We start from the raw sequence: 20,923 nt of genomic DNA, 5'->3' as shown, positions 1-20,923 counted from the left end.
AATGAAGACATACTATACTATGATGTTTTTGATGGAAAAATTGACAACATACTATACTATGACGTTTTTGATGAAAAAATGAAGACATACTATACTATAACGTTTTTGATGAAAAAATGAAAACATACTATACTATGACGTTTTTGATGAAAAAAAGGTGGCATTCTATACTTTGATATTTTGATGTAAAAATGACAACAAACTAAACTACGACGTTTTCTTTATCAAAAAAATTATGACATACTATACTATGACTTTATTATGAAAAAATAATGATATACTATTCTATAACATGATTGATGGAAAATTGAATATATACTATGACTTTTTTAACGAAAAAATGATGACATACTATACTATGACTTTTTTCATGAAAAATTGAAGACATACTATACAATGACCTTTTTCATAAAAAAATGATGACATACTATACTATGACTTTTTTCATGAAAAAATGATGACATACTATACTATGACTTTTTTGATGAAAAATTGAAGACATACTATCCTATGACGTTTTTGATGAACAAAACATGACATATTATACTATGACTTTTTTCATGAAAAAATGATCACATACTATACTATGACATTTTTGATGAACAAAACAATGACATACCATACTGTGACTGTTTTTGATGAAAAAATGACAACATACTATACTATGACGTTTTTGATGAACAAAACATGACATATTATACTATGACTTTTTTCATGAAAAAATGATCACATACTATACTATGACTTTTTTCATGAAAAAACAATGACGTACCATACTGTGACTGTTTTTGATGAAAAAATGACAACATACTATACTATGACTTTTTTGATAAAAAATTGAAGACATACTATACTATGACATTTTTGATGAAAAAATGAAGACATACTGTACTATGACGTTTTTGATGAAAAATTAAAGACATACTATACTATTACGTTTTTGATGAAAAATCCATGTAATACTATACTATGACTTTTTTAATGAAAAAATGACAACATACTATATACTATGACATTTTTGATGAAAAATTGAAGACATACTATACTATGATATTTTTGATGAAAAAAACACGACATAGTATATTGACTTTTTTAATGAAAAAATGACGACATACTATACTATGACGTTTTTGATGAAAAAATGAAGACATACTATACTATGACTTTGTTGATGAAAAAACCATAACATACTAAACTATGATTTTTTTAATGAAAAAATGACGACATACTATACTATGACGTTTTTGATGAAAAAATGACGACATACTATACTATGACTTTTTTTAATGAAAAAATGACAACATACTATACTATGACGTTTTTGATGAAAAAATTACGACATACTATACTATGACTTTTTTTAATGAAAAAATGACAACATACTATACTATGACGTTTTTGATGAAAAAACCATGACATATGATGTTTTTGATGAAAAAACCATGACATACTATACTATGACGTTTTTGATGAAAAATCCATGTAATACTATACTATGACTTTTTTAATGAAAAAATGAAAACATACTGTACTATGACGTTTTTGATGAAAAATTGAAGACATACTATACTATGACATTTTTGATGAAAAAAACACGACATAGTATATTGACTTTTTTCATGAAAAAACGATGACATACTATACTATGATGTTTTTTAATGATAATGACGACATACTATACTATGCCGTTTTGATGAAAAAACGATGACATACCATACTGTGACTGTTTTGAATGAAAAATTGAAGACATACTATACTATGAGTTTTTTGATGAAAAAATGAAAACATACTATACTATGACTTTTTTATTGAAAAAATGAAAACATACTATACTATGACGTTTTTGATGAAAAATTGAAGACATACTATACTATGACATTTTTGATGAAAAAAACACGACATAGTATATTGACTTTTTTCATGAAAAAACGATGACATACTATACTATGATGTTTTTTAATGATAATGACGACACACTATAATATGCTGTTTTGATGAAAAAACGATGACATACCATACTGTGACTGTTTTTAATGAAAAATTGAAGACATACTATAGTATGACGTTGTTGATGAAAAATGATGACATTCTATGCTATGACTGATTTAAATGAAAAATTGAAGACATACTATAGCGTAACGTTTGTAATGAAAAAATGACAACATACAATACTGTGATATTTTTCATGAAAAAATGATGACATACTATACTATGACTTATGTGAAAAATTGAAGACATTCTATAGTATGACGTTTTTGATGAAAAAATGATAACATACCATTCTATGACGGGATTGATGAAAAAATGATGACATACTATACTGTGACTGATTGTAATGAAAAATTGAAGACATACTATAGCATAACGTTTTTGATGAAAAATGACAACATACTATACTTGTTGTATACTATACTTATGATGTTTTTCATGAAAAAATGACAACATACTATAGCATGACGTTTTTGATTTAAAAAACGATGACATACCATACTGTGACTGATTTAAATGAAAAATTGAAGACATACTATAGTATGACGTTTTTCATGGAAAAATGTCGACTTACTAACATGACGTTTTTGATGAAAAAATGGTAACATACTATACTATGACGTTTTGTAGGAAAAATTGATTATATACCATATCACTTTTTTAATGAAAAATTGAAGACATACTATGAAGTTTTTGATGGTAAAATAACGACATACAATGCTTTGACATTTTTGATGAAAATATGACAACATACTATTCTTTGAAGTTTCTGATGGCAACTGGCAACATATTATACTTTGACTTTTTTGACGAAAAAATTACGACATGCCATATTTTGACTTTTTTGATGGAAAAATGACAACATACTATACTATGACGTTTTTGGTGAAAAAATGATGACATACTATACTATGACATTTGATGAAAATATGAGGAAATTCTATATTATAACTTTTTGTAGGAAAAATTGATGACGTACTATACTATGACTTTTTTTGATGAAAAACTGACGCATACTATACTATGGCATTTTTGATGGAAAAATAATGACATACAATGCTTTGATGTTTTTGATGAAAAATGACGACATACTATATAATGACCTTTTTTATGTAGCAATGACGACATGCTATACTATGACTTTTTTTTAAGAAAAAAATGCAGACAAACAGTTCAAGATGTTTTTGATGAAAAAATGATGACATAATATACTTTGATACTTTTGATCTAAAAATGACAACAAACTAAACTATGACGTGCTTTTTGTCAAAAAATTTAGGACATACTATACTATGACTTTTTTGTGACATTCTTTAATGACATACAGGCATTTTAACTTTCTTTTTAAGTGCTGTACTTTTTTTTTTCCCCAATGACATACCATTCCAGGATTTCTTTAGGTTTTGATGACTGAGTAGCAACTTAGGGAACCAGCAGAAGATTGTGGGCCACTGTGGAAAAGTGCACATATGAAACCAAATAACTTTTCATTACACTTCCACATTGTCCATGGAGTTGTCAACAGAAATCACTACCTTCCCTAGCACTGATAAAAGAACTTCATCCCTGCAACCAGTAGCTTTCTACAAATTGGCATCGCTAACCTGGCAGACACTTGTTAGTGGAGTGCAGTTTGATGCATTTCATGTTCAGGGTCCGCACGAAATGTTTCTGAAGGCTGCCACTGGTCAGCGGGCCATACTTTTAGAAACTATGATTAATCATAACATATCTGCAAAAGTAATGACATTCCCATCAGTCTCAGCTGAGCTTTGTGTTTCGTACTAACCAGCAAACATCAATATGGTAACATGCTAAACTAAGATGGTGAAAACATTAAAAGTGCTAAACATCAGCATGTCATTTTCCCCCATATTTAATACCATGTAATACAGGGTACAAAAAATAGGGATCAAAAAGCTCCAGACTTAAATAATTTTAATCATAAAGTGATTCAGTTTGACAGATAAATAAATTAAATACATTTCTTTACAAAGAGACAATGAATGACGATGAGTTTACAGTTGTCACAATATAAATACTGCAGTACTGTGAACATGTTGATGCGTTGAGCTTGTCGTTGGGCAGAGATGTTGAATTTTGTCATCTTCTCCTGATGTTGACGTTGGCAAGAAACAGGGAAACTGACGTCACTCCACCTGTCAGGGTGTCCAACACCGGTTGCCATGGTGACCCTGGAGAAGATGGGGTTAACAGAGAATTCCATGTCAGTTACATCACCACTGCTTCCACAGGACGTTCTTTTTTTCTCTCTCTCCTCCTTCATTGTAACCAGTGAAACCAGAGACTGAGCATGTCTTTCACACGCTGCTTACACGGAGACAAGAAAGGCTTCATTGTACAGAACGAAACGCTGAAATAAAGTCTAACCACTTCCTGTGAAGTGGCGGGTGTGGCTGCAAATTTCATTTGAGTGAGAAAAATCATCCAAGTGTCTTTTCCAGTAATTTGATTTTCATGGATGTTTGGCTGAATGACTCCTCTGAATGAGCGTCACTTCGGGGAGGAAATTGAATTTGAAAGATTGAATGCTGCAGAGAAGCCTCAGTTAAAAACCAAATGTGTGACACACCTTAACCCCATTATGCATTTATAAGCATGAAAATATGAAGACTTAATAAACTGTTTATAACTCACTATAATGTAGTTTGTCAGATGATACAAGGTCATTTTAAGAGTTTCTTGAAGCTGAAAAGGCTCATTGTCAATATAAATTCTACTATGAAGTATTCACGATTGGTGTATTAACAGTTGATAACTGATTCAAGTAGCTGTAATCATATTTAAAGAAATAGAATGATCAGAAATTACTTGTTGAGAATTAGATGAGAATATTGATACAGCTCATATCTGTACAGTAAATATGAAGCTGCAACCTGTTAGCTTAGCATAAAGAAGAAGTGAATAAGTGTATCTCCCAGAATTTTGAACTACTCCTTGAGTAATAGATTTTGACAGACATGAGCAAACCCCTACATTGTGCTATAAGATCTTTTTTTATTGTTTCTACATGTATGCCGATCATTCACAGGCAAGTTCTAAAGTGTTTATAAATGCTTAAATTTCATTCAAATAAAGACCAAAAACACAACTCCAAATGACTGCTAGTGCTGCTCTGTGTCTGTCTGCTGGACATGTTAATAAGTAGCTGTTAGCTAACACCTTTACTATGTTAAAGGGGACCTATAATGCTCATATTTAGGTTCATACTTGCATTTTGTGTTTCTACTGGAACAGTGTTTACATGCATAGATGTTCAACACTATTTTATTTAAAACAGTCTGTGCTGGAACATCTGCATTCACAACACATTCTCACTCCAACCTCGTCACATATTGACGTTTGGTCATGGACTTTCCACGTCCACATACGACATGCAAGGTACCCTGGGTGCGTTGGTTGTTGACGTTCACCGTGTCAAGTCCTGCTGACATGAATTGTCGTCTTTCCCATTTTCACGGGAAATTTACCATTTACAGACTCTTTCAAAGTGAATGCACTTAGTCGCCACAACACCGCAAATTAAAAAATTTTTTCCAACAACTAACGCACATGGTTGGGTTTAGGAAAAAGAACAGGAGTTGACTTGATGATCCTACAGGATGCGAACATTGCTCTCCCAGGTGAAAGTTTGTTGGACCGATCCACCACCACTCCTACCCACCCTACTCAGACTTTCACAGCCTTAACTTGACACTTAACACACACTGCAGAGTGCCGTTGAACTATAATTGCGACTAGCTGTATATCACGCCAACATTAAGGGATAGCTTTTTTGTCAGTGTCTGACGCCGCAAATCATTGCCCAAGCACCAGATTTCGACGACTTTGGAGTGAGACCAGGTTGGTTTTCACAGTCTGTCTGAGACGCCCAACTCTTGCTGGAAAGATGGCTGACTACTTCAGAAAAGAAAATGTACTGCAAACACAAAAAAGGATTATCTTTTCCTCGGCTACACAATCTAAAGGTGCATTGAAAGCCAGAAATCAATAAAGCCTTTATGAAAGCGGAGGAATTGGTGTTGCTAGCAGCTGTGGACATGCGCCGTGAGATGGGCCCTGTGGAAAAGGTTGAGAACCCCCAACTTAAAGAAAGTCCTTATGTTTGTTTACGACTAAGTCATAGTGTGTTATAAACCAGTTATTAATTGTTTGTAAACTCATCAATATGAAACAGGAGGGGTTAAAGAGTCAGCAGAGCATCAGAGGTTAGGATGTGATAGAGGAGGTCTCAGCAGTTACCAGGGTCTGTGTGAGCCCCTCCTCAGGGGTCCCTCAGAAAGGCAGGAGGGGCCACAGCTCCGGGTTCAAAGAGCCGTCCCGTGCCCGGCCTCACCCTCACAAATGGGCGTCATCTTCATGAGCTCTCTGCCTGCTCCCACAGTCAGACACCTAAACACAACACACACACACAAATAACTATATAAACACACCCTCACATCTATTAAACACTTACACTCTTTAATGCATTCATAAACACACACCAGAACACACACAACACACCCCGCAGGCCCGCAGACACAAAGAGACACGCAGGGCCACAATGAGGCGTATTTACACTCTGACGCATGTGTTCTGACCTGTGTTTGCATTAATGGGAAGGTGTTTGGCACCTTGATAAGGACAGTTAGTTGATCATTGCCATGTGGCACAGTGTTCACCTCTGTGAGACTGCGGGACGGACACGGAGGCGTCCAAAAGAAACACTCTTCTGACCTCTAGTGCCGGAACCTGTTATTCTTTTTAAACATTAATGGAAAGTATCTAAGCACATGTACACAAGTGCTGAACTTACAGTGAGTCCAAGTTTGAGGTATTTATTTAAGAATTTAATTTTATGTTACTTCCTATCATTCATCTACATTTCAGAGGGAAATATTATACCTTTTACTGGACTAAATTTATCTGACAGCTGGAGTTATTAGTTACTTTGCAGAATATATTTTTACAAACAAAACATGTGATCATTTATAAAATATGACACTGTACTTTAGACTAAAGCTGTACTTGGTAACTTTGGTTGGTAACACAATATTTTTGCGTGACAATTTCATATCAATACATGGACGACAATTATACATTTTTTATTATATAAATTATTAATCTTGCAAATACAAATTGAACTTCTGAAAGCCTTCTAGGATAATAAAATCAAATGCTTTTTTTCCAGTCTATTTGCTGCAATAAAAATGAGGAATGAACAGACTGAAACCTTTATCTTATTCGATAAAACAGATGTTAACAATGTTTTCCCTTGGAGACATAATTTGCAGTTGAATAAAGGTGATAAATCACAATATATCGCAATATATTTTAGTGCAATACTATTGTATCTTGACAAAACTACTGTGATAATATCATATCCTGGATCCTCTGAAGATTCCCACCCTTACTTATGGCATAGTCACTGAAACTGTCACTATATTTACACAGCACTAAATTAGACAGATAATCTGTAATAATTTTTTTTTTTAAATCTTATTACGTTGCTGACTCTACTGACTTGCAGTGCCTCACATTTTCAAACTAGGCAGCACTGATTAAATATGAATCAAGTTTCTGTTTCTGCGCTGCCTATTTCTCACCTCAAAGGTTTTCAGAAACATATTTTAGTGCACCGTTTAGCTGTAAAATGAGCATGTTGGTTCAGCTGGTGGGTGGTGCTCTGTGCTCTCAACAAGGCAGTTGTGTCACAAGCTTTCTCACTTTACAGCTAAACAGTGCACTAAAATATGTTTCTGAAAAAGTGAGAAATAGGTAATACAGTAACAGAATCTTGAGTCATATTTGATCAGTGTTGTCTCATCTGACAGTTTGACCGCAGTTCACAAGCAGTGACTGACAGCTTCATTGGAGACTCTTTAGCTCTGATTGGTTGTTCATGTCATGGTCGTGGTCTGATCCTAGCGAATGCCATTAGAAGCAGAACAAAGAGGAGGGGAAAATGATTTTTTTTTTTTTTACAGATATGATATGGTGACAGTTTCAGCAAAACATGACACAAGGTTATTTTCATAAAAGTTAGCAACTGTAGCTTTAAGCTAGTCAACAGTATATAATGTATTTACAGTGTGCAGTAATGATATTCCAATAATGATACATGTATAATAATACAGCCTAACTCTCTGAGAGGAACAGCTCTGTCCAACACATACTTTTACTCTGATACTTAAAGTACATTTTGCAGTTAATGTTTTTGTACTTAAGCTTAAGTGAAATATTAAGCGTAGGACTTTTACTTGTAACAAAGTACTTTTGCAGAGCTGTGTTGCTACTTCCACTTGAGTATTGAGTATTAATTTCTAATGATGGGACCTTTTATTCCATTCAAACATTGTAGTACTCTTTAAGGAGTATTTCTTCTTCAACTAGTTTTCAATTAATGTTGTTTGTAAAGTAGCACTTAAAACATGAGCCTTTATTTCCAACAAATCAAGAGTAAACGTTCAATACCCCACTTTTTACAAAATGATAAAAAGCTTTACAGATAAAAAGACTATAAATAAAAATATAAATAAAATGGATTTATAGTCTTTTTTTCTGTAAAGCTTTTTATCATTTTTGTAAAAAGTGGGGTATTGAACATCTACTCTTGATTTGTTGGCTATCACGTGTAACACACCTGTAACACATCAGAGCACACAACAACTGCACCAGAACATACATAATGTACTATAATGATTTGGGAGATAGTTAAGCTGGTATAAGTCATATATCTATGGCTAGAAACTAATATAATAATATAATTATTTCATTTAGTTGCCGATATGTATTATGAGATGTGACGAATTCTTATTAGAGTGAATTCTTATTGTTTTCATAAGTAATAAAACATTGCTGGTGAATAAAAATGTTGCAGATCAAGTCATGTTAAATCAAGTTTATTTGTAAAGCCCAATTTCACACACAATACAAAAAGATTTCTACTGCTACGTGTGGTTTAAAAAGGGTCAAAATTAGATTAGAAGACAAATAAATAAATAATAAATACATAAATTAAAAAGGCAATAGTGCAATACTGCTTTCAAGAAGTAGTGATTGTGTGCAAACTGACGACTGCAGTATCATCCATACTCAAGATGTAATTCATCTTTCAGGATGACCAGCAGACGTTTTCTCAAGCAGAGATGCAGATATGTTATTAGATTATTACAGTGAATAAATATTAAATTATCCGGCGGCGTGTGTCATTTTCTGGCAGACATTTAAAGGAGCTGAGCTGCAGGAGCTCACCCTGGTTGTTGGAGCTGAACTTGACTCTGACCAGCATTTCTCCTCCGTCCTGCTCCACAGCGCCTCCCTCTGAACTCTCAGCCTGATGGACACAGAGACACAAGATAGAGGAAGGAAATTAGCAACTCAGAAAACAATCCCTCAGGCAAATATGGAGACCTAATGTGTCCAAAATCTATTAAAAACCAAATAAACAAAACATATTAAACATAACAAAATATGTTATTTTTGTTATGTCCTCTGTATAACATCAGGACATCTGAACCAGTTTTACCTTTCCACAAAGTGGGTACCAGTGGAAGCACTGGGACTCCTTGTCCTCAAACCTCCAGCCGTCCAGTGGTACAAGGACCTCGCCGAGAAACATCTTCCTTTTCAGGGATCCTGAATGCCACACAGAGGCCCGCAGTCTCTTTCCAAACAGGAGGTGGCGCTCTAGTTTAAACTGTCAAGAACCAGACGAGGAGCTTAAATTAGTTTGAGCTTGATATGACACCACATTAACAGCGAACAGAAGCAACAAATATTCTTCTTTTTACCGTAAAAACTTCATTATAAACCGGATCAGTCGTGTTTTTCTTCACTCTCGTCTTCATCTTGCCGCTCTTTCCCGGCAGCATGTGGAGTTTGACGAATCTACACAGAAAAAAGACAGGACGCAGAGGTGTTGTTAAAGAATCACACAACAAACTGCGGTCACACATGTACATGTACGCATAAAGTTGTATTTATTTTCCTTACGGGTGACACTTCTTCTTCTTGCTGTCTCCGCAGGTGAGATTTCTGCAGGCGCCGACTGTGACCTCCAGACAGGAGGTGTGGGTGTTGTAGGCCAGGGCCAGCTCCAGCTCCCCTGCGATGCTGATGCTCTCGAAGAGGCTGCAGTCTGTGCTGATGCTGCTACTGCTGCTACCCTGAGGGGGGAAAAAATATTGTTAAAAGCGCAGAAAGACTGTATCTGATGGAGATTAACAGGAGTACGGAACAGAAAAATGGATTTTGTCTTTGGCTATGTTCACACTGCAAACCTCATGGCTCATTTATGCTAAACTTTAGCTTCGTATACGGACACAGACTGCGTTGTCTTCATCTGTATTTGTGCACTTTTCTGAAAGCTTACGGATCCAAACAAAGTGGAGCACATTATGTGTAGGGTAGTCCAAGTGAGATACGACTGTAGGACGTGACATTTGTGAACAGACGATAACGAGGATGAGGAGTAAGAGAGGCAGTTTTTAAGTATGGCTTTTTGTGGAGCAAAGGCTGCTAATTCTGTACGGAGGTGTGCGTGGATGCAGAGTTGGAGCCAGGAGTGGAGGGATTGTGACGTAAACGGCTTCGCTAAGACAGACTACCTCCATCGCAGCTGTCTACCATGTTTGTATTCACTGAGTGACTCCAGCCAGCACAGAATGGTGACAGATGTTGGTCCAGAGTGACGTAAAAGTTGCACGAATTCTTTTCAGACTGCGGTCACAGTGTAAAAAATCAGGGTCCGTATTCACAAATGTTCGGAGAACACTCTCAGAGAGCTCCTAACTTAGCCTAAAAACTTTTAGTAAGGAGTCTTAGTTTAGGAGTGATTTAGGAAAGTTCTCAGAGCAAGGGACAGAAACTTTTATGTTGGTGAGGATGTGTGGTTGACCCTGTTGCTAGGTGTGATGCATCCTTTTGTGGGTCTGCAAGGTGTGGACACCCAGTGGAAATGAAATGAAAGTGTTGTGGGTGTTGGTGTGATCACTCTGCTGATGGAAGGTTGAGACAGAATCAAGTCATCACTGCTGCACTGTTGCGTCTTGGGATCATTTTTATTTCTGGCGTTATAGCGTTGGGTGGAAAATGTGTGTGTATCCCTACTGACATCAACCATACATATTATTCCTGCACAATCTAATCCATAGCAACTCAGTAACTCACTTGAAATGGCCACTATTGAATGAAAATACAGACAGTACTTACTGACTGTCATGCCGACAAGAAGTCCAGTGTAGTTTTTAATCCACAAAACTCGTTCGGGGTATCGAGTATAACAGCTAGCTGGATTTTTCCATACACTTGAACCCACGTACAAAATCATTTTGAAAATGTAATAAAACTCCGCTAATGCATTTAAAAAACGTCAGAACGGCTCGTCCGTCGTAATCCAAGTGCCCTGAAGCCGCAGCATGCAAAATGGACTTGAAAAGACGTAATTTACTCCACTTTTACAGCATCATTTCTCACCGTGGTCAGTTAGCCTGCAGGCGTGCTGTGTTTACATGGCAACTCGTGCGAGACTCGAGAACGTTCAGAGTCTCAAGTCTCGCACAATGTCCAGGCACTTGGATTACGACGGACGATTTTCATTTTCAAAATGATTTTGGACGTGGGTTCCATGCACTTCAAGTGTATGGAAAAATCTGGCTAGCTGTTATCCTCCGATACCCCGAACAAGTTTTGTGGATTAAAAAACTACACTGGACTTCTTGTCGGCATGAGGGTCAGTAAGTACTGTCTGTATTTTAATTCTGAAGTGACCATTTCCTTTAAGAAACTCTTAAATCTCTTAAAACAGTTTTTTTTACCATAAGGAGCTCTTGTAAGGGCTAAGATAACTTTTATCTTTACAAGGATCTCGTCTTAACTATAAGGGGAAATTCTAAGAAAACGTCACAATTCTAAGAATTTTCTAAGAACTTCGTCACTAGTAGCAACTCTTAGCACTAGGAAGCTTTGTGAACACAACCCCAGATCTGTGTCTGGTTCAGGACCACATATGAAAATGTTCCAAATCTAAATGCAAAAGATCAGATTCTATGTGATCTGTGTGATTCACACTGTGATGATGAAAAAAGGTCTGAGTCACCTTTAAGGAAAAATTTATGATAGAGCCACTCTTGCAGTCTGAGCGTAGCCTGAGCTAGGAGGCTATAATTATCATAATCTGTGGTGTGACCATCACAGGATGTCACTTGGGGATGTGTTTTTATCAGCTTTTACTTACTCTCCTTCCTCCAGAGTACTCAGAACCACAGGAAGTTTCTTCTTCCGCCCCGGTGGAGGAGCCATCCTGGTCGCTGTCTCTGTTTTTCTTGAAGAGGTTCGGAAGACTGGGGCCTTTGAAGAGCTGAAAAAAAAACAAGAGTATTTCTTCACTGATAGTTCCCTGTAAGTGCCAGTAGGGACCAGTAAAGGTCTTAGATTACTCTAAGCTCCTGTTAGTGGCCTTGTTCAGTGGTCTCATTGACTGATTTAGATTGTGAAAGTCAGCTTGGTCTAAACATGTCTGCAGCAGATGACTCAGGTGAAGGATTTGGGCTGCATTTGTTTGCTGAGTAATTTTCGTAGCTGCACTGACTGTATGAACTGCTGACTTACATGGCTCGCTTTGCTGATGTCGGTGTCAGAGAGGCTCTTTTGGGAGCTGTAGGTGAAGCGCGACCCTCTCTGGTTGTCCACTCTCAGCAGGTCTTCTCGCACATCGTTCTGAGAGGTGGAGGTCTCTGCGATTAAGAAACAAGATGCGTCAAATCTCAGAGACAGAAAAGCAAAGTGGATGTCTAACAGTGTTGCAATGCCTGCAATAAGCTGTTGCTATCTGTGCCCATCATCTCATGCAACTTCTGGTGCAGTGAGGATGATGAGCTCAGTAGGGTTTTTTTCAATTGCATCACATTATTTCAGGCGTATTTCCTTTGTGGTTATTATTGCACGTATATTCAGCTCATCAGATTATGTCGTGATAGCATTCAGAGGAAGCTGCTCATTGTGAAGTTGTTCAGAGGACAGGTTTAATAATGCACACACTTACTTTTAATATGGCTGGCGAAAGAAACCATGAGATTCTCCATGGAACTCGTAAAAGGTTTGGAGTTTCTAAGATCCTGCAGATCAAAACACAGCATTTATTAGCGCTCAGTTTCTACATTTTAAACTTTTTACTGTGAAGTAATGCTGGAAATATGTCAGTGTTTTACCCCAGATCTGCTCAGGTAATGATAATCCATGTAGGGCGGAGGAGTGGGAGGCACCACTGATATATGGCTGTGGAAAATATCAGGAAAAAACACGTTTTTATTATTTAATGTTCATGTGTTTTCATTTAATGAATCAAGGCATTTAAAATAAACACATTGAGATTGCTTGTACCTCAGCACATTGTAGGTCCTCAGCAGTGTTTCTCCGACCATCTCATATTTGTCTGCAGTGAACATGAATATTATGAATGAACAGCACAAATGAGAAAGTCATTTACTCATCATCAAAGAGATGAGTGGAGGACGATAGTGACACTACATATGACTTCCCTGTGACTGCTGAAACAGTCTGAGAGTCATAAAACACTCTCAGTTATGTAAACATTAATAAACACAAGAAAATATTTCAATATTATATGACATTTGCCTATGATTTACACACAAATACATACACACACACAACATAATTTGTATAAATACTACCCCTCTGCCTCTTGTAATACATTACCACCCTGTAAGTACTCAATAATTCAGTAAAACCCCAACTATAAAGCAAACAGCTCAAACAAACACAACCCATCTTATCCATATTTTATCAATCAGTGTAGTTAAACTGGAAGATATCAAGGGCGCATCAATAATTAATAACTATGAATTTACAAAAAGGAAACCATGTGTGAAAACATGTTGTACTGTAAACAAACCTGTGGTGACCGGAAATCTCTTTGCCTTCTCCTCTAAGAACCACTCTCCAGACCTGATCTTCACCTCCCTGTGATGGAGACACAAACAAACATACAGTTACATGATGACATTATTAGCACTCATACGTATTCATACTGAAAAAGAAGAGCAGACAGTACATTTATTCTTACAACATCATTATTTTTAGGTCATGGTATTCTTCTTTCTTCCTATTTTACTAGTTTGATTTTTAGTAGAGATAAAGTATTTTGTGTCTTGTGGTTTCAAACTTGCCAACATAAATGTTATAAATGGTCCCTCTGTAGCGGACAGGAAGTAAACATAGACCAAAGCTGTTTCCCTAGCAACAGAATAGCAAAAAGGTCTCTTTTTTGCAATCACGCTCTCTTTATAGCTCCATTTTTGGTCTCCACCACAGAAATAGAATAGCAGTCATTGACTGTCTTTCTATTTTTGCTGTCTTGAACCTAGTCGAGGCAGAGGCTGTGGCACGCTCAGTTTTTAAGCTAGCAAGAAGATAGTGGTATCTCGTGAAACTAGACAACCTAAAGCATCTATTGGTACCAGCCATGTCCGTATAGCTTGTGGGGAAGGGGGTTAAATAATACTCCGAATGTAGGCGAAATTTTGGCGAGGGAATAACTGACGTCTATTTTTAAAGGGGTCTCAAGAACTCTCAACCCAACCCATCTGAATGAAAATGGGTTCTATAGCCACAAATCTAACTTAAACTTGAGAAGGCTTGTTCCCCGTAGATGTTTTGCTCCTTACAATCAACATACTCTTTTAAGTTAAAGCTGTATATTTGTCTTTTTAAGGAAAAGGACAACCAGCCTATCTGAAGAACAATGAACACATACATAATACATGAAATCAGGATCGCTGTGGAAATCCAAATGTTATCTGTACTGGTCTATGCACATCAGATAATTAGTAACATTAACTGTTAATAGTGTACAGTGGGTTTTTAGGGCTTTTTTGCCAAAAACAGCTGGCTGAAAATGACACTATGAGAGCCGTTTGACTCAACCAAAAAATAAAGTCGCAGCCCGGACAGCTGAACGACAAGCTACAACTAAGGATCATAAAAAGCGACTTCTTTCGCATTGTCATTTAATACATTGTTATCATAGAAGTATTAATTTTAGACACGTTAAAGGGGAAGTTTAAAGGGGAAAATAAGAGTCATTATAAAATATCTGGTAATAGATTTAAACAAAATTAAAGCCAGTGCGTGAGTTTCAGAATTCAACTAAACATATATACGGTCATGTTCTGCTGTGATTTGAGCATAGGATGTGTGACTCTCTATACCGCACCTGTAGGCGTGGCAGACCGTGCACTTCCAGTTCACCGCTCCCACGCACACACGGCACTTGCTGCAGATCCGGTGGCTACAGCCGCGGCAGACTGCGCCCAAGTTCCAGAGCTTTCCCAGAGGCCTCTGGCAGCGGGCGCAGGTCCGCTCACCATACTGTCGGGTGGAGCTCTTGGCACCTCTACGTCGAAGCTCCTGGAGCTCATGTTTCATCCTCCTGAGTTGAAGAGAGAGGGATAAAAGACATTTTTAGGCAATTTACACGGAGAAGACTGTCACAATTAACATCCTTTTTTAATCATTTAAAATCCAGATTATAAAATATACTAAAAGAAACAGAAGAAGCAAAAATGAAAACACCAAACCTTTTTTCCCGACATTTTAATTGCATTCTGTTAACCTCATTTGTCACCGCTCTCATGATGACACCCTCCTGTCAGCATCAGTATAAAGTCTCTATGACAGTAAATATGAAAGTGTTCATAAATTACTCACCTTATCCTGTCGTCTTCTATGGCACGCAGCTGCTTGTCTCTCCGAAGAACCTCCAGGACTCGTTCTCTCTCCAGAGTTTGAAGCAAACTTAAATCCATCTTTGAATAGTCGTCTTTGATCATGTGTATCACTCTCACTGGTCCTCTTCTGTCTGTCTGTCTCTGCCTCACCGTCTTTTGTTTTGTTCCTGTCTCCTCCTCCGCTCCTCTTGTACCCTCCCCCTTACTGGAAGCAGACCTCCTCCTTCAGTCCTCTGCAGCTGATAGAGCAAACAGTGAGGTAGTAAAGGTTATTCTACAGTATGTGCTGCTGGTGAAATCCCCACATCTCCTGATTGTGTTCTCCACGCAGTCCCTGTCCACGTCAGAGCCAGATAGAGCCCTCCTGAGCAGACAGTTGTAATGTTTCCACTTGGATGATTAAACCGTGGAAAACCCTCCTTTAATATTCTTTTCTCTAAAGGCAAACGAAGAACCTGATGACGCAGATAGTTGGTCACCAAGAGTAACCCTACTCAACACAGGATCAGATAAGATTTGAAACAAACAATATCTAAGGCTTTAAATCCTGATTTTCTCACACTGCTCATGTCCTCATCTCCTCCTATGTCAGGTTTTTTTTTTTTTTTTTTTTTTTTTGACCCATTACTCAACCTCTCTGCTGGCAAACCACCAGCGCTCCCTCAGCTGCAGGAAGAGCAGTGATGCTTCACTGATGTCAGAGCTGCAAAACAAACCAAATGCCAACCCTTGCATTATTGATGGCTGACGTGCGTCTGTGTTCTACTTTCCTTCTTTTTTCTTTTGCAGGTCAGTAGACATTTTCAAATCTTATTCAAACGGATAAAAATGAATTTCATGAAGACAGTCATCACCTGAAGCTTAACATCTCTATAAATTAACATTAGAGGTTTGTTTTGTAAAATGTAGACACAGACTAAAATGCTTTATTTTAGAGGTACAGTTTGATATTTTGGGAAATACGCTCATTTGCTTTCTTACCAAGTAAGAAGGCTAACACGACTCTCGTGGCAAATAAGAAGCCACAGCCAGCAGCTGGTTAGCTTAGCTTAGCACAGTGACTGTAAGATGGCAGAAACAGCTAACCTCGGTCTGTCCGAAGGTGACAAAATGTGAGGCCTGGGACACATGCTGCGTCTTTTAACACCTAGAAATGTGAGGTTGGGCGCTGGGTGCTACTCTTGTGTCATTTTCAAGGGTGCAGAGGAAGGTTGTGCTCCTAGACTGTACAAATAATGAACGTAGCGACTGTGAAGTCACCCACTGGTTTATGGGCTGCCATATGGGGGCCTTGAGTTTGGCATTTTGGCCGTCGCCATTTTGAAATTTTTGGAAACGGAAGTGACCATATTTGGACGAGAGGCTGGTGCTGTAGAGGAGCGCGAGGTGGATCTGACTGAGAAGCTGAAGACACTATCAGCAGACAGCCTGTCACTCAGAGCAGCCTTGCCCGTAATTATGTGTAAGTTTAAGCCAAAATTAAATGTAAACATGAGTTATATAAAAAATTCACCCCCCAAAAGTTGCCATGAATGTTGAAATTAGCTACAGAGACCAAAACCGTTTTTTGTACCAGGCTGTAAACATGTTTATTTCTGCTGTAAAGTTGGACATTTTAACATGGTGGTCTATGGAGACTGACTCGCTTCTGGAGCCAGCCTCAAGTGGCCATTACATGAACTGCGTTTTTTGTCACTTGCGTGTCACCTTCATTTTTCAGCCTCGGATGGTGCCGCTTGGTTGTGCCTGATGTTGCTAAGCAGCAGTTATCAGTTCCGAGCTGTTTGGAGGCATTGTTTTTTAAGTACATGTTAAAATATTGTCTGTGGGACAGATAAAGCTCCATTGAAATGACCACCTTCTTCTTCATATTGCCTACAGACTGATAATAAAGGAAGAAAGGAAAGATGCCTGTCAACTGTGATTGGTTGTTCCTAGTCATGTGACATGCATATTACAATAGTTGAAATTTCCCTGCATTTATGTAGTGTGTCAGAATAACTGAAAAAATGAGTTCCCGACTGGACAAATTCACATGAACGCCCCCCGGAAAGTCAAAACAACAACTCAGAAAGTCAGTGAAAAGTCTGGTACAGGTTGCTGAGTTGAAAGTAAATGTTTAGTCGATGGTAAAAACCATTCTATTAATTTACTTATTGTATGTCGATGTTTTGCTCACATGTAATTTGTGGATGGTTGTAACCGTTAGAAAAGTTATCATTAGCATTAACCAGGCAAAGCAATATTTAATCGTTTTGGCAACCTTTACTAATGAATGAGCCATTACTGGCCCCCCCAAAAAAGAAATCAGTCAGTCGAAATGCAAAACATATTTGAAAAAAGGTAACAGCCTATTAAGTCTAAATTAGCAAATCAAAATTACGAATAGAACTAAATGAGCATTCTTTAATATGATTTACTACAATGTGGCTCCTCTGCAGTGGGATATTTACAATATATTTACTTAGTACTTTAACTTTGCAGCGTTGGTGGTGACAGCAAATGAATCTGCCCACACACATTATTAAATCCTCTATTTTCCTCCAAGACTTTTGCTTTTTTGGATTTGGAGCCCATAGCTAGCCTTGCTAGACAGACCCCAGATTAGCTACTGCTACTGAAGTTGAGCAATATTTAGAGGAAAAGCACCAGGTTGTTGACATTTAACGCACATTTTAGCTGATGAAACTTTTAAACATATTTTAATACAGTGTATAGGCTACACATTTTTACAGTTGTAGAATGCAATAAACACTTTTGGGCCTGCTATAATGACAAATTAAAACCTGAATGTTAAAAAATAACCGTTAACCAAGGGTCTAAAGAGCTGCATGCAGGTTTCAGGGGACGTACTGGTGCTCAGCAAGTCTGTGACAAAATCCCCTTTGATATATAAAGCTTCAATCTGATATCAACATGTTGTTTAAAAACTCTGAGCAATAAAATACAATGTATCTTCTTTGTAATGTCCAAGTTGTTTCCACATTACGACTTCAAGCTCATGAACACATCAAACTCGAAATAACAACCTGCCAACTCGGACAGAGGGTTCATCTGAGAAGCATGTGAATACAGCAGTGGGTTATATCAGGGTGCAGCTGTCACACCTTAAAAAATAGTCGAGGGTGCAAAAAAACGTGACGTGTCCAGGCTCTTAGAAACTTGTATCTAGTCTGTTTAGTCTGAAACGGATCTTGAAACTGGAACGTGGTGCACCTAGCAGATTTTGTTATCAATAGACAGAGTCAAGCTAGCTGCCTGCAGATGGTTAGCTTAGCTTAGCACAGAGACTGGAAACAGGGGGAAACAGCTAGCCTACCTTTGTTATATTGACCTTGTTGGTATCCCTGCCACCCCTAACAGGATAAACAGTTACGGAAAATGAATGAATGAACTTATTGGCATTGCAGAATTTATTGTAGTGTCATGTGCCAAGCTGAGCTAAGTGGCTATAGCTTTGTTTCAATTTATCCTACAGACACATGGTATTGATCTTCTCATTTCACTCCTGGCAAGAAAGTGAATAAGTGTATTTTCCAAAATGTCAAGCTCTCATTTATTTAATTACAGGGTTTCATTTTTCAAACATCTCAATTTGGAGCAAAACCTCTTTCCCCTACAGCAGCAGATGAGTGACGCGTGGTGCACGGAGAGGAAGTGGCCTGTTGAATAGCTGGATGGCAGCCTGGGTTGGTAGATAAGAGCCTGTCCTTGTTACTATCCAGAGCTGCCGGGAGGCCGGAGAAAACAATCAGTGTCAGCTGTAATTAGGCCCCATGGCTCACACAGAGGGATACAGCTGTTATCTGTCCTCTGCTGACGTGCACCATGCCTGAAGGGATTCTCTCAAGTTGTAAATATAAATGAGGCAAGATGTGAAACATGCAACAAGAGGAAGGTTGTGATCTCCTCAGTGTTTGTGTGTGATGTGATTCCTTATTTGAAGCTCTCAGTTTGACACTTAAGCGTGTACATGGGATGATCACCATCACGTCAATGCAAGTCATTTCACACTCGCCTCTACTATGCAGAGGACAATAATGATTCAGGCGGTCCGTGGTTTGGTGGTGACTGTGAGTTGACATCCGAGAAGAGATGGTGGGAGCCCATGTCAGCCCACCACAGCAGTGACAGTAAAGGACATCTGACTGATTACACCCAGACCCAAATACGGTGTCTGAGAGCCGTGAGAAAGACAAAGCCAGTCACGAAGTCTGTTGTGTGTTTCCTACCCAGAGCGACACTTCTTGGAAGTCTTCTTGGCAGCATGTCTGCTCTCACAGCCAGACTCATCACCACAAGTAAATTCCAAATAAAAACCAAGCGGCTGTCACAGCCACGCTCATCCACCACAATCACCGACACTGAGGGTCCATTATTTTAGAAAGAATTACCTGTTCTTCCAAAGCGTTATGAGGTCACATGACATGTTATGAAAGCGACTCAAAATACCTCGCAGGAATTCATCTGCGTGGTGTTGACATCTGTATTTTTAAAACCGTGCAGTGGGTTTCTGAGTAGTTTTCAGCAGCTCATCTTTATGTTGTTTGTTTTACAGTAACTTAAATTCCATGTTAAAAATAGGAACAGCAAAGTTGGGGTTAAAAAGTTGCTCAAACTGCACCAGTGCACCAGCTTTTGCAACATTCACACAACACCTAAAGTAAAAAAGCAAGCAATTATTAAACAGATGAACCAAAACTGAAATTTCTTCAGCATGCACAGATTTATACTGTACATGTGCCTCTGTCAACACGTGACACAAGAATGCAGAATATCAAACACCTCACACCAGACAGGTAAAGAATACTAAAAAGCACAGAACAGGAAATTTCCATACATGCAGAGTATTCACAGACTTGCAGCAGTCACTGTGGATTCCCCCCCCAACGATGACTACACTATGAGCTGCCATTACAAAACATTTACTCATCACCACCCTTTTGCTGCTAAACCTCAACTGAGATATTAATTCTTTGACGACGACAGGAAAGAAAGCTTGTGTTTGTGACCTGAGAACTAGGTCACTGCAGAGAGATAAAGATGTGCAGAGTGGTAATCTGCAAGATCTTACCTTCAGGCTCTCTGCAACGCCGGAGTGGTCAACCCAAGGAAGTGGCAGATTTTATAGGCTACACAACGAGAAACACACACAGAGCTCAGTTTCCTTCCTTTTCTGAGTTTGC

The 20,923-nt window shown here is 38.0% G+C and overlaps 1 protein-coding gene across 2 annotated transcripts; it reads right to left on the bottom strand.

The window, feature by feature from the left end:
* Positions 1-3,912: 3,912 nt before the first annotated feature.
* sytl3 (synaptotagmin-like 3) lies at positions 3,913-20,895 on the bottom strand. 2 transcript variants are annotated; one of them, XR_007570858.1, is made up of 14 exons: positions 15,718-16,318; positions 15,224-15,439; positions 13,904-13,971; positions 13,372-13,423; positions 13,200-13,266; positions 13,034-13,106; positions 12,601-12,725; positions 12,227-12,349; positions 9,985-10,157; positions 9,783-9,879; positions 9,518-9,688; positions 9,244-9,325; positions 6,253-6,402; positions 3,913-4,184 (listed from the first exon to the last, which is right to left on the bottom strand). XR_007570858.1 is itself a non-coding variant. In XM_050058976.1 (13 exons), exons 2-13 carry the CDS (start codon positions 15,837-15,839, stop codon positions 9,176-9,178), a joined length of 1,437 nt encoding a protein of 478 aa, XP_049914933.1. In that variant the 5' UTR covers positions 15,840-15,976; positions 20,812-20,895; the 3' UTR covers positions 8,880-9,175. The 2 variants fall into 2 exon arrangements, 1 of the variants encoding a protein (XP_049914933.1); XM_050058976.1 differs by lacking the exons at positions 3,913-4,184; positions 6,253-6,402 and adding an exon at positions 20,812-20,895 and having other exon boundaries at positions 8,880-9,325; positions 15,718-15,976.
* Between the last annotated feature and the right edge of the window lie 28 nt (positions 20,896-20,923).

The sequence above is a fragment of the Epinephelus moara genome, chromosome 12, assembly GCF_006386435.1.
Source record: "Epinephelus moara isolate mb chromosome 12, YSFRI_EMoa_1.0, whole genome shotgun sequence".
Classification (NCBI taxonomy): Eukaryota; Metazoa; Chordata; class Actinopteri; order Perciformes; family Serranidae; genus Epinephelus; species Epinephelus moara.
The sequence above is the reverse complement of the archived record's forward strand: the minus strand, read 5'-3'. Positions and strand labels throughout refer to the sequence as shown.

Excerpts from the sequence above, each read along its gene's own strand:
- sytl3 (XM_050058976.1), bottom strand. The coding sequence starts at position 15,839 with ATGATCAAAGACGACTATTCAAAGATGGATTTAAGTTTGCTTCAAACT. Across the intron at positions 10,158-12,226 it reads AGTACTCTGGAGGAAGGAGA|GGTAGCAGCAGTAGCAGCAT; the intron begins GTAAGTAAAAGC and ends TTCCCCCCTCAG. Across the intron at positions 9,689-9,782 it reads TTTATAATGAAGTTTTTACG|TTTAAACTAGAGCGCCACCT; the intron begins GTAAAAAGAAGA and ends GGTTCTTGACAG.